Source organism: Centruroides sculpturatus, unplaced genomic scaffold (genome assembly GCF_000671375.1).
Source record: "Centruroides sculpturatus isolate CEXI.00-Female unplaced genomic scaffold, Cexi_2.0 scaffold31, whole genome shotgun sequence".
In the NCBI taxonomy this organism is placed as follows: domain Eukaryota; kingdom Metazoa; phylum Arthropoda; class Arachnida; order Scorpiones; family Buthidae; genus Centruroides; species Centruroides sculpturatus.
The window spans coordinates 777670-803075 of record NW_019384496.1 but is presented as its reverse complement, the minus strand read 5'-3'; the positions used below and the strand labels follow the sequence as shown (position 1 = coordinate 803075).

At 32.9% G+C, this 25406-nt stretch overlaps 1 protein-coding gene across 9 annotated transcripts in view; it reads left to right on the top strand.

Annotated features, from left to right (window-relative positions):
- LOC111621945 (protein angel homolog 2-like) overlaps nucleotides 1–17881 on the top strand; it is a 75019-nt gene extending 57138 nt beyond the window's left edge. For all 9 annotated transcript variants that reach the window (XM_023364205.1, XM_023364203.1, XM_023364204.1 and 6 more), the window contains 4 exons: nucleotides 4426–4661; nucleotides 4881–4950; nucleotides 16396–16881; nucleotides 17137–17881. In XM_023364205.1, the coding sequence (XP_023219973.1) occupies nucleotides 4426–4661; nucleotides 4881–4950; nucleotides 16396–16881; nucleotides 17137–17846 (1502 nt within the window). In that variant the 3' untranslated portion in view covers nucleotides 17847–17881. The remainder of the gene's footprint in view (nucleotides 1–4425; nucleotides 4662–4880; nucleotides 4951–16395; nucleotides 16882–17136) is intronic.
- Nucleotides 17882–25406: the final 7525 nt, after the last annotated feature.

Below are 25406 nucleotides of genomic sequence, written 5' to 3'. Positions count from 1 at the left end.
TATTTTTAATAGATTAAATTTTAATAATAATCACCCATATTTAACTTGGGAAAGCAAAATAATTAAAATGATAAGTTGAAGATGTTCTTTAGGTAGTGGTATAAGCCTATAAAATTTTTTCAACTTGTCCCTTGTTAATACTCTATTGGGACACTATGTGAAATGGCTGTAAGGATATTAGAAGGTAATGTCTTACCAAAATACAATGAAAGCATCATTCTGTATGCTAGGTATATAGATGATGTATTAATATGGAGAAGGCCTAACAGAGTGACCTTCATCAACAACATCAATACGAATCAATATGGTCTAAAAATAGAGTTGGAACAAGTGATAAGACCGCATATTTTCTAGACATAGAACTTAGGCTTAAAGGCGTGAATAATACAAGCATCTACAAGAAACTGACATATAATCTGCTTTTAATTCCATGGATGTCCGACGACTCAATGAACTACAAATTAGCAGCCTTCAGAGCCTGGATAAGAAGAACCCATACACAGTGTCAACATACAAAACAGAGATAAGGAGCTGGAATATGTCAAAACCATGGGGCACCAATTTGGATATGAATGTAAGAATATAGATGATGTAATAAAGAGGTACACAAGAGAAGTGAAGAAAAATGCAACAAGGAAAGAAACGAATAATGAGTACACAGTCGTGGAGTATAGGGCTTCCCTTTATAATATGTACAAAAGTTAAATAGAGTTAGAGAGAGAAAGGTAACATTTAAAAGGAATCCTACAATATATAGATTACTGCATAATGACAGAGCCAATAGATCCACTTTATACTCCAGGAATTTACATAATCCTCATAACAGACAGCAGAAGAAAAAAGGAATTATGTTATATAAGGGCTACTAGGAGATTGTTAACAGTGAGAATCAAGTGGTATAAAGATGTATCAATAAATCCAACTATAGTAGGCATTAGCAATGTATATACTGGCTGATCTCCAATCAATTTCTGTTCTATGGAACAATGCTAAAATAATATAGAGTACAGAAGAAACAACAAATAAAATATTCAGAAGCCTGGCACATCTACAAGGCTATTTTGAAGGAGCAGGCAATTAATTTCAAGTACATTAATGTAATTCCAGGAGCATGGAAAGCTTTGCTGCATAGCACTGATGATTGTCATTTAAATGTTATTTTATTTATTTATTGATGTATTTTGGTTTATTTTAATGTAATTTTATTTTATTGTATGTATTTATTTGATTATTTATTTATGGAATTATTTTTTGTTAATAACAATATGAGCTTTTAAAAAACATTCTAAAAAATGGTTAGGAATTTGTTCTTATTAGAATGTTTTTCCTGAAGAAGACTGTTTAACAGTGGTGTGCCATCATTGGAAGCGGTGGAAGCGCCACTTCCCTTGTATTTTCTAAAAAATAAATACATATTGTGCGATTATTTTCATATTTTAACGTATTTTGGATTAATTAAAATTAATATTTTATTATAACCACATTATGTATCTTATTACAAATTTCTATACTACACGTGAAAAAAACGATAAGATTGCTATTGTATATTTGAATATCAGTGGCAGAATGGAAGCGCTGTATCATCGAAACTGTGTCATCTTTCAAACAGCCAGATTATACGCATTCACGCATGCACTTTACAAAGGAACAACCTCACACAGTTTAGCTGGTGGAAGCTACACACCAAAACGCTTCCAATGATTCTATTCGGGACCAGTTCTGGGCTGTTAGCCACCTGCCTGCTAGATGTTTGGCCACCCTCACCTGATTATGTGAATCGTGAGTAGATTTATAACTTAACCCAACCAATAGGAGTTTACTGGTATGTTTTTATGATAGTTCTGTATAGTTTAAAAAAAATCCATTAAAATATTTGATATATTTATTCTGCTTTTACTCTGCTCACCCATCTTATATTACTTATGGATTTTAATGTTAAACTTGTGATATTATGATTTAGTATGTTTTATCTATAATGGGATGTAGAAAAAAACGTGTACAATTTTTGTACTGTACAGTACAATGTTAGAAAATTAACTGTTACTTTGGCAGCATCATTTACAACTGAATTTAATGAATGAGATGCACAAGGTACAAAAAAAAAGCTCTAGAATTTATTTTCTTTAAATTTACGATTTATGTATCCGTTGTCATAAAAATTTGTCTTTCCACTTCTTTCCTGAAACTACAGATATTCAGGTACAAAGTAATCGGTTTCAACTTATTTCTACTTATGAAATAGTTAAATAATTAAGAGATTAGGGAATTAAATAAAACCCTACTGAAAGAGCCGGAATTTTACTTAAACGAAAGCTTAACGGAACCAATCTAGCCGAGTACTGTGGGGACTGATTTCTTCGTAATATTAGACGTAATAAAGACAGAAATTTTTCCAGTTCAATGAGAGTGACCAAAAAGTTGTAAATTTCTGTGGACACTTGGTCCTAAAACGAATTAGTTAGAAAAGAATCACTATTAAGTTTAACATATTTAGATTTTTACCAGCTATGGTGAGAAACGTTTAAAATCTACAACAACCCTGTCGCGCCCTTTGAGATATACTAGTGATGCGACAAAAGAGGTATTTGACAATGACCCGTATCGGCACTCTGGGAATTTGGCAGTCCGCGTGTATGCATGCACTGCAACCATCTCTGATTCCATCCATTAGCCACTGGTAGGGAGCTATTTGACTAAGTGGATTGTTTTAAGATTTAAAAAGTAAAGAATATTTTATGTTATTTTTATGTACGTTAATTTACAAAGTTATATTTAATTAATTATAATTTTCTTTAAAAGTATATTAATACAATTGAAGAATATTTTGTACCAGGTATGTACATCCACCACACACTTTATTTTACCAAGTAAGTTTTTCTAATTTTATTTTTAATTGTAGCCCTTGTATCATGGCTAGCGATTCAGAATGTAATTGTGATATTAAAAATACATTTAGAGACATCTGCGGTTTTTACTGGCTTATCGAACAAACAATATGAATGTCCATTCGTATCGTTTGTCCTACACCAGTGGTCGGCAGGAGCGACTCATGAGCTGCATGTGACTCTTTGGACATAAACTCCAATTTCATCTTATCTCAAGCAGACTTATGACTTATGAGTTTATGAGATAGAGCCACCGAACAAACTGTGACTCGTACGGCATATTCTCTACCACTCTTTAGCCCATCCGCACATGACGACACTCGCAGTGATCAATATAAGTCGCATGCAAGTGATAGCATTTGAAGCATATCCATATATAAAACCCATTAAACGCGTGTTGGTCCGTCTGTGTAACGTTATGCCAAAAATGGCCACTAGAGGCACCACTGTCGTGTGTCGTATTTCGCACATTTAAATTAACAATATGAATTATTATTATTCATTTGGCCAATAACAATATAAATAATTCAGTATATTTGTAATAGGAATTTATTTTTGTCATGGAATGCCTGTAATGCATATAGGTCCTGTACATATGTATATTACATATACGTGGCTCCCTGGTACTTTTGTTATCCTGTTTCCATGACAATTTGGCTCTTCTCACTTGACAAACTGCCGACCCCTGTCCTAGACCATCACTAACGTGCAATTAACTGATTGCCCCTGGAAGTCGGCTTCTTACAGAAACAGCTTCCCTATCATCAAATGTCACGGCACACCACTGCTGTTTAAAACAATCAAAAATGTTAAAATGAAGTTATATATACTGCATTAAAAAATTTTTGAGTGAGTATAAAAGTATAGTTTAGAAAGGAGTAAATATTAAGTAAAGAACTTATTTATGATCAAAAGAAGTGTCATTTGCATCATTATATTAGAATTTACTAAAAAATAACAGATCTCATATTTACTTACAAAATATGATGCTTCAATACAAATAGTAACATTCCCAGAGCATAGATTTAACTAATCTAAGCAATATGTCAATTTTTTCTTAATGAACATACTACGTTTTGCATCTGAGCTCCTCATTTGGAAACTGTGTGAATAAGTAAAAATTACATTAAAAATTAAGAAGGAAATTGAAATTAAAAAAGAAATAATTGAATTATTAAATAAATTAAAATTGAATGTTAATGGTATTTTAAAGAAAATATGATATTGAAATATTGTTTTTCTTAAAATTATCCTATTTTTTTTTTTTTTTTTACTCTTTGTTGGTGAGAGCTCTGTTTTTTGCATTTTGCTTTCACTAGAGAATATCTGTGTAAACTAAGCTTATAGTTTTCTATAGTGAATAAGAGTTCAGAAATCAGCTTTCAAGTCCATGTTGTTGGATATTATGGACATAAAATAGTTTTAATTATTCAGGTTGTGTGAATGAAATTTTAAACAATATAATTTTTTATAGAAGTTTTTCATTAAATTGAAAATATTCTTTTGTGTATAATAATTGCTAAATATTTATTATTTGCAGAAAATCTCTGTAGATCAATTCGCCATCTCCGTCAATGGCAATACACTTCATATGGAAAAAGGCATTTATATTCACGAAGGCATGGATTAGAATTCACATTAATGTCATATAATATATTGGCGCAAAAATTGCTGGAGGATAATAGCTTACTATATTGTCATTGTGAACCTAACATTTTAGATTGGGAATATCGTAGCAAAAATCTCCTTCAGGAAATTCAAGAATTGCAATGTGATGTAAGTAACTTTTGGTTTAATATCTAAAATAGTTAAAGATTTTATTGTGAAGATAAATAAAATAAAGAAATTCTTTTGGAATAAAGACTTTGGCTGTGTGAAGCAGTAGTTATTTCTTTGTTTATAATTCACAATAAAAAATGATACCAAGATTAATAACTAATTGCTTTTTTTTTTAAATTTGATTCTAATTTATTATTTTTAATATTTAAAAAATAGATAATATGTCTTCAGGAAGTCCAAGATGATCATTATTACAACTTATTTAAACCATTTCTTGAAAATTTAGGTAATTTTTTATATTTTTGTTTTGTTGTCATACTCTATTTCCATGTTTAATAATCCTGAATTACTATTTTTTAAATCTTTATAATCCCTGCATATTATTTGGACATGGGTTGCTATTTAGGTATTTTTCTCTTGTGGCATGACTAGTTTTTTGAATGTTGCATTGTCATCATTAGAGGGTGCTCCTCTTTGCCTCAAATCCCCCATATTACCATCCATTCACATATGTTATCAATCCATAACATCCTAGGTTTTACACATTGCATTTTTCTGTTAATTTTATCTGTTGTGTTGTTCTGTAATAATTTGTATTTACTTCTTCTGGTTACATGTTCAAAGTATGATGTTTTATAAAATTTTATATACAGTAGGTTAACAGTTCCCTCTAAGTCTGATTTCTGGAGTACATAATATGGTCAGTCCGCCTGATCTTTAACATCCTTTGGCGAGTCCATATTTCAAACACTTTTAATTGTTTTATCATTTTAGCCTTCAGAGTCCATGCTTTTACATCATATAATAAAACTGACCAAACATAACATTTAATAATTCATTGTGTGATTTTCAAGCCAAGGCCATTATTGTAGAGTAGACCTTTCATACTCGTAAATGTTTTCCTTTCCATTTTAATCAGTGTTTTAAGTTCTTTATTTCGATTTAAATCTTCTCATACTAAGGCTTGGATTATTAAAATGTTAGTACTATGAACAGGATTACCTGGACAAACTTATTATCGATAATCTTGTCAGCAAGCATTCAATTCTAAGGGATAAAATGCACTCAATGGTGGTGTGGAATAAACATATGCATGACATATACCAACAAATTGCCAAAGAAAAGCCATATCTAGTCTGCTGCAGACACCTTTCTATCAATATAATTTTATTGTATAATATCTTAATAATTTTAAATTTATTATTATCAATATTATTATTCTACATCAGTTTCTCTTACTGTCAGTATACTATGTATATCAGTACTCTCTTGATCTGATGTATAATAATCCACCCCTTAAGCCCCAAGCCCGAGATATCTAGGGCAAGTTACATAGCGTTATGAAAAACTTGGTCGTTAAGGCCACTTTTGAAATTTTTTTTTTTTTTCCCTCCACATCAGCATCTTCATGTTGAAAATTGGATTGCTTATTGATCTTGAGAACCATTAGTGTCTACTGAAATCTCACATCATCAAAATGACTTTTCAATTATTTGTGAAACTGCTTCTCAATCTATTGTAAATAAATGTCAATTAGTAGTGGTTTTTTTCCCATTGGTTAAAAACAAGTTTTCTTGACTAATCTAGATATCATGGCATTCTTGAATGTGAAGTTTGAATGGTTTATTCCAAAAGATGGCTGTTGGCTGAATAAATTTTGTGCACATTTCTGACCTAATAGCCATATCAATTTTCATATTTTGCAAAAATGTTTGTGTTGCACTAATGTAACATTTAAAGAGTTCCAACCCCTTAAGCCCCAAGCCCGAGATATCTAGGGCAAGTTACATAGCGTTACGAAAAACTTGGTCGTTAAGGCCACTTTTGAAATTTTTTTTTTTTTCCTCCACATCAGCATCTTCATGTTGAAAATTGGATTGCTTATTGATCTTGAGAACCATTAGTGTCTACTGAAATCTCACATCATCAAAATGACTTTTCAATTATTTGTGAAACTGCTTCTCAATCTATTGTAAATAAATGTCAATTAGTAGTGGTTTTTTTCCCATTGGTTAAAAACAAGTTTTCTTGACTAATCTAGATATCATGGCATTCTTGAATGTGAAGTTTGAATGGTTTATTCCAAAAGATGGCTGTTGGCTGAATAAATTTTGTGCACATTTCTGACCTAATAGCCATATCAATTTTCATATTTTGCAAAAATGTTTGTGTTGCACTAATGTAACATTTAAAGAGTTCCAACCCCTTAAGCCCCAAGCCCGAGATATCTAGGGCAAGTTACATAGCGTTACGAAAAACTTGGTCGTTAAGGCCACTTTTGAAATTTTTTTTTTTTTCCTCCACATCAGCATCTTCATGTTGAAAATTGGATTGCTTATTGATCTTGAGAACCATTAGTGTCTACTGAAATCTCACATCATCAAAATGACTTTTCAATTATTTGTGAAACTGCTTCTCAATCTATTGTAAATAAATGTCAATTAGTAGTGGTTTTTTTCCCATTGGTTAAAAACAAGTTTTCTTGACTAATCTAGATATCATGGCATTCTTGAATGTGAAGTTTGAATGGTTTATTCCAAAAGATGGTTGTTGGCTGAATAAATTTTGTGCACATTTCTGACCTAATAGCCATATCAATTTTCATATTTTGCAAAAATGTTTGTGTTGCACTAATGTAACATTTAAAGAGTTCCAACCCCTTAAGCCCCAAGCCCGAGATATCTAGGGCAAGTTACATAGTGTTACGAAAAACTTGGTCGTTAAGGCCACTTTTGAAATTTTTTTTTTTTTTGAATTTTTGGAATGTTTTTTAGGTCTCCAAATTTTTTCAAAAATTTTTACCTGCGCGAAAAAATTTTATCACAATTTTAATCAACCTTTAATGACATGCGATTAATGCTTAATTGTTTTTTAATGGGATTTTTTAATCAAATTTAATTAATCGTTCTAAAGTTGTAGTGCACGGATTTTACTTCGGTAAAGTTATTTAAAGCTACTTTCTGATATCAAAAATGACCTTCAATAGTTTTTTAATTTTTTTAATTAATAGATTTTATTATATATAAGTTTAATTAAGTCAGGGGGGTGGAAATCACAATTAAAATTTGAATTTTTTAAAAATATTTTAAAAATTCAAATTTTAATATACGGCCAACTAGTATTCACCCTACTATAAACCCATCGCTCCCGAGACTTCTATGAAAATGTCCCGGGACTCCAGCTGTTCTCAAGGTCATCCAGCTGTGTAAACAATGACTCATCAGTGTCAAATTTCACAGAAAGGCGAGACAAAGGAAAATAATATTTGAAGCTTTTTCTTCAAAATTAACCCATTTATTTCGTTTTTTTTTTCGGTTTTAAGTATTTTTTATGTTTAATTACATTAATGTAAAAAATTGCTCGAGGCTTAAGGAGTTAATATCATAGTTATTTGTAATTTCTAATGTCCTGTACTAGAAACAGGAACAACTTAAGAGCCCTTTAGTATTAAAGTAGTAGATGAAGCTGGATCCAGTCAAACTTTCATCTCGCACAATATCATTAAATGTATAATTAATTTTTATTCTAACGTTTTGAATATTCATAATAAATTTTATAACCTTAGCAACATAGTTGTCAAGTGGTTGTTGGCATACAGTAGTGGCATACATGCATGACATAAAGTTCTAGCATGTCTAGCTAAAAATTGACTAAGCTATCCTTTCCTAAATTTTAATCCAGAAATAACAGCAGAATTTTCAAGTGGTGTGTAAAGTTCTTTTGCTGTTTTTTCAATATTCTTGAGTCGTGAAATGGAATTTTCTTCTTCTCCTATTCTTTGTACCAAAAATACAGTTCGTTCTCTAGTTGTTCAGAAAATGGTTTTCATCCACCATCTTGAATTCGTGCACATTTCTTATCACCTTTAGTGATAATTATGTGATCTGTTTTCTTTAAATTCTTCCATTGTTGAATATTTTGATGATAAATATTATATTTTTTGGAAACTGCTGAAATGGTCATTTTATTGCATTCTCTTACCTTTTCTTTAAATGCAAGCGTAAAGAATCTTTTCTTTGTTGTTTACATTTTCATTAGTGCTACCATTAGAATTGCCAGATACTTTTTACAGTACTGTCACAGTTTTTTGCTGGAAGGTTGGCCAATTGAAAAGTGAAAAAATCATTATCTACTCGATTAAAGTTCAAAGCATTGATAGATTGGAGCAGCCTACAGTCATTTTGTAAAACATAACAAGAAAAATTATTGATGGCCTGATGGGAATTATGGGTAATATGATATCCCAGTTACTGTAAATGCGTGGTTTACTATTTTTTCAACATCTCCAATCCTTTGTTTACTATTTGTGTGTGGGTTATTATTAAAGAATGGGCTATTAAATATGGAAATATGATATAATATTAAGAATTTTCTTTTTATATTGATATTTTAAATATAAATTAGCTGAAACTTTTTCTTTCACTGAAAATTATTTTAGATACTTTCTTTCATGCCTAGGTAATAATTCTAAGTTTGATATTCAGGATGGATGCTGTTTTCATAATTGCAAAAATTTACATAATAATTAAACTGTAAATAAAAGTTAATTTAACTATAATCTTAAATAACAAATTAAGATAACTATAAAATGACTAATTATAATTTTCTTAAAACTCAATCAGTATTATTTTACAGTTATGTGTAACTAAAGTAGCAACCATGAAAACTGCATCACTTATGATATACAGTAGAGCCTCGATTACCCGACCCCCGATTAACCAACACCTCGGTTAACCGACCGTCCTAGTCGGCAAATTTCAAATGTCCGCTAGTGATGTGGCGCTACAATATTTGGCTATGTCTTGGCTACTTTAATATTATTTTTACGTGTTTTAGCTGGCAACACTCATTCAACCATGAAAGGGAGCCGGTATTTAAACGAGGCTTAATTTTCTAATTTTTAACGATACAATAGCGACGATTATTATTTAAAAAATTTTTGTTAGGCTTAACATCAATGAAAATTCAACGCGAAGTAGGTTAATAGCGATTTACTAATATACTAATTACATGGGATATAATAATATACTATACTAATGGATTTTTTCATACTTTTCAGTTATCCGACTTTTCAATTATCCGACCATCCCCAGTCCCCAATTGAGTCGGATAATCGAGGCTCTACTGTATACCAAAAAGCCCTTAATATATTCCAAAGTAGAATATTTAAGCTATGATCACAATCTATGATGATAACATATGTAGTGTAAAGAAGAAACAAGAAGAATAATCCCAAAAAAGATGCAATTTATTACTTATAATGCTATATCAAATCAAAGTGTTATTTCACATCAGAGCTGATCTGGGCCTCTTGTAGGCATTTTTTGTGTAAACAACAAGAGACTCAGATCAGATGCCTAAGCTGGCCAGATAAAAATCCTGATCTCAATCTCATTGAGAACTGTTGGTATACAGAGTGTTTCAAAAAGAATCATCGATTTAAAAAAATCATAACTATTCAGCTTTTAGTCCGTTTTGATCGAATGATGTACTGTTAGAAAGAGATAATTCTCGAGTTTTATGCAGTTCCTGATTGGCAGCTCCCATGTGCTTCGTTTACTTGTCACTTCCATATTTTCAGGATTGCAACTGGACAACAGAAATCATTTTGTGTTCTACACTTTGCAAAGTGTGGGTCCGTAACAACTGTTCAGCACGATTTTTATCGACAACATGGTGTTGAACCACTACTGCCCAGAGCATTAGGCAATGGTATGAACAGTTTCAAGATATGGGTTGTCTGTGTAAACAGAAATCCACTGGTGTGTCAGAGTCAAACAAAGACACAGAGTGCGCAAAGACACAAAGTGCATCCAGCTGAGTTTTGCACATAGTCCACAAAAATTCACTCGTTGTGCCAGTAGAGAACTAAACATTCCCACAACATCTGTCTAGCATGTTTTGCGGCGACATTTGATTATGAAACCATACAGGATTCAATTAATGCAAGCTCTTCAAGCAGGTGACAAACACAGCCATGTCATCTTGTGGGGGTTTATAAAAGACTGTTTATGTGCCTCCTCTTCCAGCTAAAGCGGTCAAACTGCAAAATCACATAACAGCAGCAGTGGATCCAGACATGCTTGCAGAAGTTTGGGATGAATATCACTACTGTTTGGACATATGCCATGCATCCAAAGGGAGCAAGCATATTGAGCACCTATGATTTAGTGTGTAAAAAAACTTGAAGATTAGCCCTGTAATATAAAATTAATTTTAAATTGGATGATCCTTTTTGAAACACCCTGTATTAAGAGTACAAAAGTTGCAGAGAAAAGGCTGAAAATAAATACTAACAACAGAGTGTATTGGAAGAATATTGTGTCACAAACTTGATTTAGATAAGAAGCAGCCCTTTAATCTATGCCAGGGTACTGCAAAGTTGTTATTAAGGTTTGAGGAAACCCTATAAAATATTAGGATCCAATTCAATGAGAAATAGCTGTTCATGTTATTTTTTTTTTTTAGGCCTACTTATGCCAAAGTTTTTTTTTCCTTCCATAACTATGAATTACAATTTACAAAATTAAAAAAATTCTTAAAGGAGACAATACATAAAAGTGTCTTCTCACTTTGTCCTTTTACATGCACATGAGGAAAATATCAGTTCCACAGCAGAGTCTACCTTACATTTGAGGCTACTTGTCTGTCTCAATATGTAAAACATTAAAAAATTTCTCTGGCAACAGCACAGTTAAAAAATTTTTATTAAATGTGTTTATGTTTTAATTTGCCATCACCAGAGGGATTTTTAATGTTTTACATATCAAGGCGGATGAATAGCCTCAAATGAAAGGTCGACTCTGCTGTGGAAATGTTATTTTCCTCGTGTGCGTGCAAAAGGACAAAGTGAAAAGACACTTTTATGTATTGTATACTTTAAGAATTTTGTAAATTAAAAAATTTTATTTGTCCTTGCAATTTTTATTAAATATGAATTACAACTTTTTACAACAGTGCTCATTAACAATATTGATGAGCCTGTGATGTGAAAATAACATTTAAGTTCAATATAGTATTGTATGTAATAAATTGCATTTTTTGGTTTCTTCTCTGCATTACTAATGTTATCATCAAAGATTGCAATCATAGCTTAAATATGCTACTTTTCACATCTGTTTAGTGTTTTTTGGTATATATCTTAGGTGATGCAATTTTTGTGGCTGCTACTGTATTTTATTTGTTTATTGAGGTTAAATTCTTAAACTAATAGTAATTTATTTTTAAAGAGTTTTTTCTATTGTCAATGAAACATTCATTCTTTTTTTTTATCTAGAAAAAAGAAAAATAAAAATGTAATTACAATGAAATATTTAATGGTTTAACATTAAATATTTCATTGTAATTACATTTTTGTTTTTCTATGTGCAATAAGTTAGAACTTCTATATATTGATTTCACCTTTATCTCTTTTTCTAGCAAATTTTAAAATTAAATTAAACTAATGTTTATGGCTATTAAATGGCCTTCTTCAGGTTAAGTGTTCAAATTATGCTTAACCTGAAAAAGGCCATTTAAGACAGCCAAAAACATTAATTTAATTTAATTAAAAAATTTGCTAGAAAAAGAGAGAGAGGTGTTTTGAAATTAATAATTAAATAGAAAAATTTATAAAATATAACATAATTATCACATTTTTTATTTTAATTATAGCATTAATAATAGTAGTAGTAGCTGGAATATGTAAACAGAATTTCTTGGTGAATTGCTTTTTGTCTTTATGTTACATTATGAAACTATGAGCACTAAGTTTTGGCTCTATGGAGGACTTATCACATACTGTTGACATTGGAGTAATCACACAGAAATAGGTAGACACAGGTTTACTATGACGATGGTATGCATTTTGGACAGGCTATCTGTCCCTCTTCAGCCATATTTGTTATAATTTGGTAGGTATACAGACATCTATAAAAATAAAAGCAGTTTTTTGTTACAAATGTTTTGATTAAAATAGTACAAAATTACATTTTTATACATATACTAGTTGTTACCTGTGACTTCGCACGCACAGATTTTGCAAGCAAACCCCAATTATATTCAGTATTTCAACAACCATAGTAATTGTTATATAACACCTACCGCTGAGAATGATGAGAATTGCCGAGAATCAAACAAACTGTTTTCAATTTGTTTTCTTGAATGTTTACAATCGTTCTATAATCGAACCAATATGCAATGACAAATTTGAATTTAAAACAGTTCGAACATTTGGTTAAAAAATCGAAATATATAAAAATACTTATAACAGTGTCTGAAATGTTATCAATTTAATACACCTAAAGTACTCAATGAAGACTAAACGTAGTTTAAAACAAAAAATCGCATCTAAAATAGTACAGTAGAAGCCATTCTTCAGGTTAAGCCTTAATCCTCTCCCTCTTCCTCATGGGGAAATTTAGAAAAATCCCTTCTTAGTGTGCGTTTTCATGACGTACCCTAACTGTGTACAAAATTTCACCTCTAGGTTCAGCGGTTTGCTCTGGGTGGTGATGAATCAATTAGTCAGTCAGTCAGGACTAAATTTTATATATTTAGGTAAAAGGAACATTCTATTTTGTTGTTGATGCATGGATGATTTCATTTTCAGGATTTTTCGTAGTCGTTATATTATGTTTTCCGTACAAATAGCAACCAGAGATTAAAATTATGAGTTGTTTGGGGCTCCATCACATGTGATGACGTTTATAAATCTGAATGATCAGTAAGACCTTCCAGAATCAGGATCCCTGATTTCACTTAGTCAATTCCATGGACTAAGACGTGAGCGAAATTATAAATCTGTTTCCAGAATTCATAGAAGGGTCTATTTTTAACATGAGTAAGACAATGAAGTTAGGCAAGGAAAGTGAACAAGTTAATGATTAAGATATATTTATTAAGAACAATTAAATATGTTTATACAGTATATACAATTATATAAAAAGATTAAATTCAAATTAATATAAAATGTATCAAAAGAACAAAACTTCTGATTATAATTCTTACTCTAAAAAGGAAACTCAAACTAATACCTCACTAACTAAATAGTTATTTTCCAAGAGAGAGTTTACATAATTATATTACCTAGATGATATGCAGTCTTCCATGTGAGAGATGAGCTGATGTCTTGAGGAAAGTACATGAAACTATGTAACTGGATACCATAAGTCTGAATTTGCCTCGTAAAATGTGTTTCAGAAATTGATTGATTTCAATGGTGCTGTTGTGAATGAGTAGGCAATCGTCTATGTAATGATAAAAATCTAAAATTCCTGGGTTGTTTACAATATTTTTGTCTATTTTTTCATGGTGATTTCAGCTAAGTTTGGTCCTATACAACTATCCATGGGGATCCCTTCGGTTTGTTTATAGCAGCGGTCCCCAATTTTTTTATTGCCACGGACCGGTCAACATTTGATATTTTACCGCGGCCCACTGAAGGGGGACGTTGATTGTTTATATTTTAGATTGATTTAATTTAATATTTTTAATTTAATTGTATTTAAACATGCCTTCAAAATAAAATATAGTTACACCAAAAAATTAATATAATGTGATTTAACATTTTAACTCACTAGAACGTTAAATCAATGATAAATCCCTGAGCTTGTTTCTTTGCAACAAAACGGTTCCATCTGGGGGTAATAGGAGACAATGACACCTGAAGTGTGTTTCTTATGTCCAGTTTATTCCGTTGTTCCGTCATCCATTAAAAGTTGCACAAACCTGAGAGAAATACACCATAGTAAATAAAATGGAAATACCAGTAATTTAATATTTCTTGGGCGGCCCGGTACCATTTGATCCATGGACCGGTACCGGTCCGCTGCCCGGGGGTTGGGGACCACTGATTTATAGTAAATACCTTGTAATTTGAAAAAAATCATTAGATAAGATAAACATTAGATTGCAGTCATTAGATTGGAGTGATTTTAATACTTTGGTGTGTGTGATTGAGGGGTACATGCTAATTATGTTTAGGAAAGTTAGTCTAATATTGCTAAGAATGTTTATATGTTGTGGTTTGTTCATGAGGGCATCAGTACTGATGATGCTATACTGGGAGTTATTTATAGCTTTTGATAAATAATGGTGTATGTCTATTAATGGTCTGTATTTTATTGCGGTTTTGTGGGTTTTTAACTAAAACTGAATTTTGATGTTCTATTTAAATTTAGCTTCATCAATAGTAATTTATTTTTCTGCTTTTAAATTGTTTATGTTTTTTAATGTCACAGTGTATTTTAAGGATAGGATTTACTGGAATTTTTTGTAGTTACTCTTGCTGAGGATTTTAGAAGATATTTCACTGTGTTATGCTTTGTCAATGATAATAATTTGGTTTGTTTTATCAGCTTAGTTTATTTTTAATTAAGTTATTGCTGTCAAGAAATTCTCTAATAGCCTTCATATTATTATTAAATTTGTATATTTTCTTTCTTTGGGATTTATTTAATGAATGAATTGTTAATGAATTTTGTAATTCTGTTCTAATGTTCAGGGTCAAGATGCTGTTCATGTTGTGTAAAATACCATCTATGGTGATTATTAATTTTTTGGGGGTACTTTGGGGCAGTTGTATGTAAGGCACAATGCTAGAACTTCCTGCATGTTTTTTGGTAGTTTTCTATTAGAAAGGTTTATTATTAGATTGTTTAACCAATTTTTATTCTCTTTTAATGTGGGGTAGCCTAATTTTCTTACTAACTTATATTTATTCTGATGATAATTTGAATCTTTTTGGATTGGGCACTTATTAACACCTAATTTTCTTCTTTTAATTATTAATTTCCTATTATTAAAAACCGACAAAAAATACTACCAAACGCAAACTATACAAACATTTAGAAATTATCAAAATCCATGATAACATAAGAATAAACAAAAACATGGGTACAAGTAGCTCCCATCTGGCACCCTTACTTAAAACATCTGAAACCTATCAGCAAGCAGGTAATACTTATATCACCAACACTGGATACCACCCTATAGTAGCATTGCTTCTGTAGTAGAGAACATTGTTTGTATAAGCTGACTGTCTGCAAAAACATATGTAACCTTTCTTAAAACAGCTCTTACTTTTGTGAATACAATCTTGTTTATAACTTTGTATTATGTTCATCATCCATGCATAAGCAACAAAATGGAATGTTCCTTTTATGTATGTATAAAAATGTAATTTTGTACTATTTTAATCATAAACCAAAATGTTTGTAACAAAAAATTGCTTGTATTTTTATAGATGCCTGTATACCCACAAAATGTAACAAATATGGCTGAAGAGGGACAGAAACCTGTTCGAAATGCATACCATCGTCATAATAAACCTGTGTCTACCTACTTCTGTGTGATTACTCCAATGTCAATAGTATGTGATAAGTCCTCCATAGAGCCAAAACTTAGTGCTCATACTTTGATAGAATAATTTTTGTTTGGGCTTCACAAATGCTGCTAGAAATCTTTCTCCGTAATTATGTTAAGCTGTGTTAATTTTTCAAATTGTAAAATGTTTTTTTAAGATAAGCCGTAATACTTGAAAGCACCTGTTTGAAGATTAGGTTAATTTGACTTCAATAAAGTCTTTTTTTTTTTTTTTTATAAATTTAATTAAAAAAATTATATTTTTGAAAAATAAAATAAAACTTTTTTTATTTTTAAAATTTTTTTATGTATAGATGATTTGTTGATGATAATCTTTTAGAATAAGTTATTAATAATTTTATTTAAAATGTAACTTTATATTTATTAGGATATTACTGTCTATATAAGAAAAGAACAAGTACCAATAAATGGGATGGATGTGCCATTTTCTTCAAAACAAACATGTTTAGTTTAGTTGATTATCATTTAGTTGAATTTTATCGACCTGGAATACCTCTTCTGGATAGAGACAATGTAGCTATAATTGCATTATTAAAACCTAACTGTGTTCCAACTACCAGTGATTTGAAACTTTGTATAGCTACCACACATCTTTTATTCAATCCAAGAAGAGGAGATGTTAAATTAGCACAGATTAGATTATTATTAGCTGAATTAGATAAGATAGCTTTTAAAAGAGTATCATCAAATAAACAACCTATTTATTATCCTATAGTAATGTGTGGGGATATGAATAGTGAGCCATTTTCTCCTTTATATAATTTTATCAGTAGAGGAAAATTAGATTGCAGAGGTTTAATGAGTGGTGATATATCTGGACAAAAAGAAGGAGCAAGAAAAGGACAGAAATTAGATTTTGATCAGTTATTGCATCCAGAACTAGACATAAATCAAAATACTCAGTATGAAGAAATTTTTGAAATTAGATATAAAAAAGATAATGTAGAACCAGTACATAATTTAGATGAGGATAATGCATGTTCAATTAAAGTAATTTAATATTTCTTGGGCGGCCCGGTACCATTTGATCCATGGACCGGTACCGGTCCGCTGCCCGGGGGTTGGGGACCACTGGTTTATAGTANAGCAAGAAAAGGACAGAAATTAGATTTTGATCAGTTATTGCATCCAGAACTAGACATAAATCAAAATACTCAGTATGAAGAAATTTTTGAAATTAGATATAAAAAAGATAATGTAGAACCAGTACATAATTTAGATGAGGATAATGCATGTTCAATTAAAACTGATGATGCTGGATTAAATGAAGAAAATAAACTTAATCTTTTAGGAACAAATTGTAATTTAATGAATAATTCTAATGAAGAAAAAGATGAAAAAAATATACAGAATCAAATATCTAATAATAGTATTGTTGAAGATAATTCTATCATTAGAGAAATTAATACAAAAGCTAATATTACAGTTTCATCTGACTTAATGTCAAATTTAAAAGCATCTTTAAGTTATCCATTTGAGTTACCATTTCCAAAATATATTCAACATCATATTAAATTTTTATCAACTTATAAACATTTCTGTGCAAAAGGATGTCGTGAAATTACAACACAACACACACGAGCAAACTGTACAGTAGATTATATATTTTATTCAGTTAAAGATAAATATTCATTTATAAAAAATAATAAGTTGGAACACAAATATGTAACAGAAGGGGCTCTTCGACTTCTTGCTTGTTACCGTTTGTTAAACGACACAGAAGTGAAAGAAGTAGGTGGATTACCAAATGCTTGTCAACCATCAGATCATTTGTCCTTAGTAAATAAATTTTTACTAAAAACTGATTATGACATTTAACTTGTTTTAAGAAAATGTATCAAGATTAATAAATTTTGACAAAAAAGTTATTGTTAAATTATTTTTTGAAAAATAAATATGAAAACTTGATAATTTTAATGAAAATTGTAATCTATATTTAAATTGAAACTTTGATTTATTAAAATAAAATTATAAATCCTCTATTTTTTATAATATGAAGAGAATTTATTTAAGTAAAATAATCATTGTTTTTTACTGAAAAAGTATTTTCTCTAATTATAATGGATTAGTTTACAAATGATTTCTAACTTTAGTATTTATTATCCAAAAATCAAATATAAATCAGTTTGGTTTTTTATCAGTATGATTCTAAGTTATGAATCGTACTTCAAAAGATAGAATTCTATCTTTTGCAGTATGATTCTCAACTAAAATCTTACCTTGAAGCAAACAATGAAATTGAGTTGACGAATGAATCTCAAACACTGTAGCAGAGATAACAGACTTATCATGCTGCAACTGAGGACATCAAAATGACACTTCTCTCATCAGAATGCAATTTTATTACTGGTATGCATTTAAGTCCAAAAGACCATCATCAGCCATATATGAATATATAGTTTTCTACAATAATTGTAAAAATTTTTATATTATACACAGGTAAAGTAACATAAAAGGTTTCAAAAATTTGAAATGGAATTTTAAACTGATCTGTTATAGATGTACAGCAATCATCAATTAGAATTATTATTATTTACAAACCTAAAATAGTTTTAAAGTCAGTTTTAAAACTCATTTTAGTTACAAAATAAAATCAAATGGTATCAATTTACAAACTGACCTGTTTTAGATCTACACCAAAATGCACATTAATTTAGAATCTGTTATATTGGGTTGCTCGGAAAGTAATTTCGTTTTTTTACCACCAGAGGAATTAGTTGTATTTTTACCCATCAATTTCATTTTAAACCATATTGTCATTATGTATTTTGACAGCTGACATTTCAAGGTTTATTTGTAAAAAATTTTGTTTGATTCTGTGGAATTGTTGGGGGATTGTGTGTGTGTCCGTCCCATCAAATATGGGAAATTGAAAATTTTGATTTTCGGAATATTTCGCTTTTTTATTACCCAAAAAAATAACAATGCTGTTCAAGCAAGAAAAAAATTGTGTGACATGTATGGAGAAGATGTGTTGACAAAACAACAGTGCCAAAACTGGTTCACAAAATTTTGTTCTGGTAATTTCGATATCGAAGATGCACCACATTCTGGAAGGCCAGTTGAAGCTGATGAAGACAAAATAAAGATATTGATTGAGAAGCAAACTGGCGAATAATGACATGAGAAATCACTAAGAGATTAAATTTGTTGAATTGAACCATTTATGATCACTAGAAACAACTTGGTTTCATTTCAAAGCTCAATATATGGGTTCCACATGTTCTTAAAGAAAGAGATGCTCTCCTTGGTGGGATTTTAAGGGATTTTGTTTCTTTTTGAGCTTCTACCAGACAATTCCACAATTGATTCGAAAATGTACTGTCATCAAATGGACAAATTGAGTGATACCATCAAACAGAAAAGGTGTAATGTTTCATCATGATAATGCCAGATCTCACAAAAGTTTGGTAGCTCATCAGAAGCTGTTACAGTTTGGATGGGATGTGATACCATATCCACCATATTTGCCAGATCTGGCACCCTCAGATTATTACTTGTTATGGTCTTTACAAAATTTTTTAAACTTTTTGAATTTTAATTTTTTTGAATTTTTAAAAATTTTTGAATGGAATTTGCTAATGGTTTTTGTAAGGATAAAATTCTCAAACTCACCTTCTCTCTCAGGCATTACCACAGTTACCGATATCCGGATTTCGCGCAGTTTCTCCTTGGATTTAACTAGTATAGTGAAGTTTGTTATATCGATCGATTCGGGATTTCGCAAGGACCAAGATGATACCAAAATTGTAAAGGTGAGCTAAGGATTTCGAAGGTTACGGACGTTTGAAGTTTGGGATTTTCGGAACCGAATATCCGGACGGTAGAGATCGTTTTACCGGAAATTCTCACTGGACCTTGTAGACATTTTAACTGTGAGTAATTCTGAAATTTTGGGGTTCCTAGGATCAGTAGTTTTTGTTATTTCGCCATTTTTATCTTTTTTATCATCAGGTTTCGGCGGGCCCCAGGTTTTCCATCCGTCAATGTAATTGCCATCATTCGGAAGTGGACTGCTTCAGTAACTTTTCATGAAAAATTGGGAATTGTAATCATAGTGCTTTTTAAACTATAGCAAGTTAAAAATTCAGTGAATTTTGCAGCATTCCTCCATTTAACGGACTTACGTTACCATAGCAAACGCCGCGGACCGTTAACTGTTTAGGCGTTGCTAACGGTCATTTCAATGGGTTTAGTGGCTTCAGGAATTAGTTTTACTTTACATGTTTGTTCACAAATTTTAATGGATAACACTTTGGGTTGTTAGACCTATGGAGGAGTCATTCTTGAGTAGTTCTTTGCCCCCAGCAACGGATCCTTCTATTGAAAGACGCAACCCTGGTAGATAGAGTGATGGAGCTTTGTCCCCATCTCTTAGATCGGGGCCCAACACTCAACAAAGGGCCAAGATAAGAGACAGCGTTATGAAGCTACACGGGTGTTTCCACCAAATAGTCGGTATACTTAAAGAGATCAGAGGGAAGACTCAGACCAATAGCACTGGCATGCAAAAGACCTTTGCTGATATTGTTAAAACAAATGTCAACCAAAGTGTGACCACCAAAACAATTACCAAGACCATTACTGGGAAAATAAACAGGGAGGGTCCAGGGGGAGTGGCTCTTCTCCTCTACCCCAAACCAGGCGAAGAGGGTATAGTTCACACATCGGAAGAGATAACAAGTACACTGAGAGCCAAGATAGAACCACAAAAACTGGGTGTTTACATCAAGTCTATTCACAACATAAGAGGAAATGGAGTATGTGTTAGAATGGGTTCGGAAAATGATGGGGCCAAGCTACAGCAAGCGGTTCAGGAAGTTCCCGAACTCTGCAAAAAATTAAATACCAAACTCTCACAGAGACGACAACCCAAATTAATCTTGCTCAACGTGCCGGAATATATTGGGGACAAGGACATCCTACCTACCCTTTACGGTCAGAATAAAATATGGGGAAACATGACTCAAACAAAATTTATGGAACAATGCAAAATAACAACTTTCCTACAAAAGGGAAACGTCAAAGATAAGTGTAGACATATAATACTAACGGTTACACCAGACTTAAGGAAAATCATGATTTCTCAAAAATATGTTGCCTTATCATGGAGCAATATTAGGGTGGATGATTATGTCTTCATTTTAAGATGTTATAGGTGCTGCGGCTTCGGCTACTACGCTAGGGAGTGTGACCAACTTGTTACCTGTAGCCACTGTGGGGGGGAGAATAGATATCTTAACTGTCCGCACAAGGGAGAAGCACCCAAATGCATAAACTGCAGTGAAGCCTACGAAACATCAGATAGAAATAAAAGAGAAAACACGGTACACAACGCATTTGATCAGAAATGACCCATCCTGCAAAAAATAATAATAATAAAATAACACTGTGGTATGTTTTATTAATGTCAAAAGTAGTTCCACTTAAATGGTTGCAGAAATGAATCTAGAAAATCGGAAACAAGATAGGAATCCAATAACAAGCTTTACTAAATTAAATATATTTTGGATAACCTGGGTGGAGAGATGGTTAAGCAGTAGACACCAGCTTTTTCCATGTTCCATTTTGTGTTGAAGAGAAATTTTAATGGTTGGGCCAAAATCTCGTTTTCTCACTGCTTGGGTATCCCAGTGGGTCTGAGCAAATTATTACGAGTATGAAAAAAAATCCTCATAGTGCCTCAATGCGGAGAGTTAAAAGAGTGCAGTTTTATTTTTATATGTGTAGGGCTCTTGCAATACAGCAATGTCGATGTTGAGGATGGTAACATCCCTAGAGAGTTGTGAGGCTGCCGCTTTGCTTTTTTGCAAGTTGGCTTGTAAAATATGAAGGTTGTGGGGGGGAGGAGTGCAGTGGGTGGTTGCATTCACAGTGTTATTTGCCGGACTAGAAGGAGTGATAGTGTTACTGTCCATAGTTTGTTTGCATGATAGCCGTTGCTTTCATTTTTTGCAGGATGGGTCATTTCTGATCAAATGCGTTGTGTACCATGTTTTCTCTTTTATTTCTATCTGATGTTTTGTAGGCTTCACTGCAGTTTATGCATTTGGGTGCTTCTCCCTTGTGCGGACAGTTAAGATATCTATTCTCCCCCCCCACAGTGACTACAGGTAACAAGTTGGTCACACTCCCTAGCGTAGTGGCCAAAGCCGCAGCACCTATAACATCTTAATCATCCACCCTAATATTGCTCCATGATAAGGCAACATATTTTTGAGAAATCATGATTTTCCTTAAGTCTGGTGTAACCGTTAGTATTATTTGTAGCTATGTTCTTGTTTTCATCTGTGCAAAGTACCACATCTGGGGGCCGGGTGCATCAGGTAGTAGTTGCTGAATCTATCAGATCCATGGTTGTGGATTTTGACTGCAATGTCTTTCACTTGGGTAGGGGTGGTCTCAGATATGGCCAGCTGATCAGAGAAATGCCTAAGTTGGAAGTCCCAATACCTTTCCGAGGCTTTAAGGTCGAGGGGGACAGAATTTGCAATCACCTACAGCCCACTAGTCGGGGCCGTGCAATAGGCCCTGCACACTGTGATGAGACAGCTTCGTTGAATGGCGATTAATTTCTTGCTAATTTGTTGTTTTCTTGTTGCATACCCCCAAATCTCAGCCCCATACAGGACTGCTGGTTCTATTGCACAGTGGTAAATGAGTGAAGAGCTTTGGTAACTCAGACCCCAAAGGTTCCTGCTAATGGATCTCAGTGCATGAGCCATAATGATGGCTTTTTGTTTTATGTATTCTATGTGCAACGTCCAATTCATTAGACAATCTACTTGAAGCCCTAAGTAACTTATTTTATCGGTGCACTTAATCTTTTCATCCTGTATTGTAATCCTCGGCTTATTGTAGAGTGGGTTCACTCTCGGGAACACTGCACATTGGCATTTTTTAGTATTGATGATAAGTTTATTTTCAATAGTCCAGTCTTGTATCATCTGGAGGAACTGGTTCATCTCTCTTTGAAGAACCTCCTGGTTCCTATGGGACAATAGTACGAGGGTGTCATCGGCAAACCCTATTATCTTAGCTCTCAAATTTCCATGTGTCTTGTCCTGTATGCATAATAAGCTGTTGTACAGTATTAACCAAAGAAGGGGGCCAGAACTCGACCCTTGGGGGCAACCTCTCGTGATTTGTTTAGTGGTCATGTGGCCTGGTAAGCCCAGCCTAGCTTGCCGATTGGATAGAAAGCTCCTATAGAGCCCTAGAATGTTGGAAGGGCATTTAATGTTCTTTAAGGCTAAAACGATAGCAGGCCACCAGGCATGATCAAATGCTCCTTTTATATCTATGGATACTGCTAGGGTGTGTTGATCCTTTGTCTTAGACTCCTTTATGGTATTTACTAGTTCCTGGAGGGCCAAGCAGTGCCGGCCCGAGGCAAGTTTTAAGATGGAGTGAGATCCTTTTATGGCGCCCCCTTGGTTGCCCCTAATTTATACCCTTTAATTTTCTTTACCACTGAGGTGCCTACTGGGATTTAGCGCCTGGAGCAGCTGCTCTGTTCACCCTATGGTAGGGCCGGCTCTGGGGCCAAGGTAGTGCTTTTCAATTTTCTGAATCTGTATTGTTGAGGGTGAATGATCTTGTTAGTTTCAGTATGATGCTGAAGACGCCTGGCCAACAGAGAGTCTAGAATTTTGCCCAATATCGGGAGTAAAGAAATGGGGCAATAATCAGTTGGGGTGGTGGGCATAGCACATTTTGGTATCAACCTGATAGTAGCTATCTTCCAGCTGACTGGGAAGTATTTCATCTGTAGACACTTATTATATATAACTAAAAAGTGAGCTGGAATAACATTGAAGGCTCTTTTTGCCATTTGACCTGTGATGGCATCTGGTCCTGGTGCCTTTTTGATGTTTATTTTCTTAAAGAGTGCTGCTATTTCAGTCATTGTGAAATTTTTGTCGTCTTCAGTATTATCTTCTTCTGTGCAACATGTCCTTACTGATGGTAGGAGTTATCCCCTTGAGGATTATCCACAGGGAAAAGTGTATCCAAGATGTAGTTATTAGTTTCAGTAATACTTTTGGTGTAGGAACCATCTTCTTTTTTGATTGAGTTTGGGGTACATGCAGGTTTAGTTTTGTTGAATGCAATGTAGGGTATGGTCCAGGAACCTTTCTCTCCCACTTTAGTACAAAATTGTTTCCAAGATTGAGTCCTTGCCGCGTTAATAGCTTGTTTGTAATTTTTCTTAGTTTTCAAGTATTCCCTACGTAAGCTTTCCTTGCTGTTCTCATTAGCCTTCCTAAAGTCCCTTTTGGCTTTCCTTGCTGTTCTCGTTAGCCTTCCTAAAGTCCCTTTTGGCTTTCCTCATCTTCCTCCTGAGATCCTGAAGCTTAGAGTTTCACCATACAGTTTTGGTGATATGGGTTATTTCCCTTGTAGCTGTTTGGTAAGCAGTGTGCAGGGTTTGGGTGAGTTTTGCAATAGTATTGTCCAATTCTTCAGGTGTCTTAATGTAAATGAGGGGATCCGGATTCCAAAGGGTTGCCACCAGGTCCTCAAAGACATCCCAATTGGTATGCTTGGTCTTAGTAAAGATGGCTGTAGGAGTAGTGCAGTCAAGAGTGGTTAGTATATAGTTATGATCGCTTGGTACCATATAATCCAGAGTCTTGCAAGAGTGAATGAATTTGTACATGTTGCCATTGCTTGTGCATATATCTATCCAGCTCTCTCCTTGTGCTGAAGAAAACGTTGGAAGAGGAGAGGTGTTTAATGAGTGGAGCTGATTTTCCTCTAAGATCTCCCTGAAGGTGGTTCCCTGTGGGTCTTCTCTTTTCGCAAACCATAAAGGAGATTTTGAGTTAAAGTCTCCCGCCAAAAGGACAGGGTCGTTAGCCAATGCCTGAATGGGGTCCCTAACCTCTTGTAGAGGTTCGAAGATGGGGACCGAGGGTGGAAAGTAAGCCGAGATGATGTAATAATTAAGGTTTCCATGCTGGATGTTTACCGTTGCATGATATTTGCTGCTTAAGTGAGGATGGAATTGGACCTGTAAGTTAGAGTTGAAGACCACGACAGCTGCCAGAGTAGGCCCATGGTGATTTATCTCGAAGACTCTACTTTTCCCCAAGAGTGCAGTTTTATTTTTATATGTGTAGGGCTCTTGCAATACAGCAATGTCTATCTATCGTTCAAGACATATGTAACTCATGTTTTGTACAGAATATAATCAAGCGCGCTAATTAAAAATATGTTAACCATTAGTTAATAGTTGTTCTTTAATAGCTTACTAACATTTTAAAAACATTTAAATGACACTCGAAGGAATCGAGTGTCATTTAAATGCAATAAAGTAAACCTTACTTACTTTATAATCAACAATTTCTTCACACAGATGGGTCAAAAGACCCA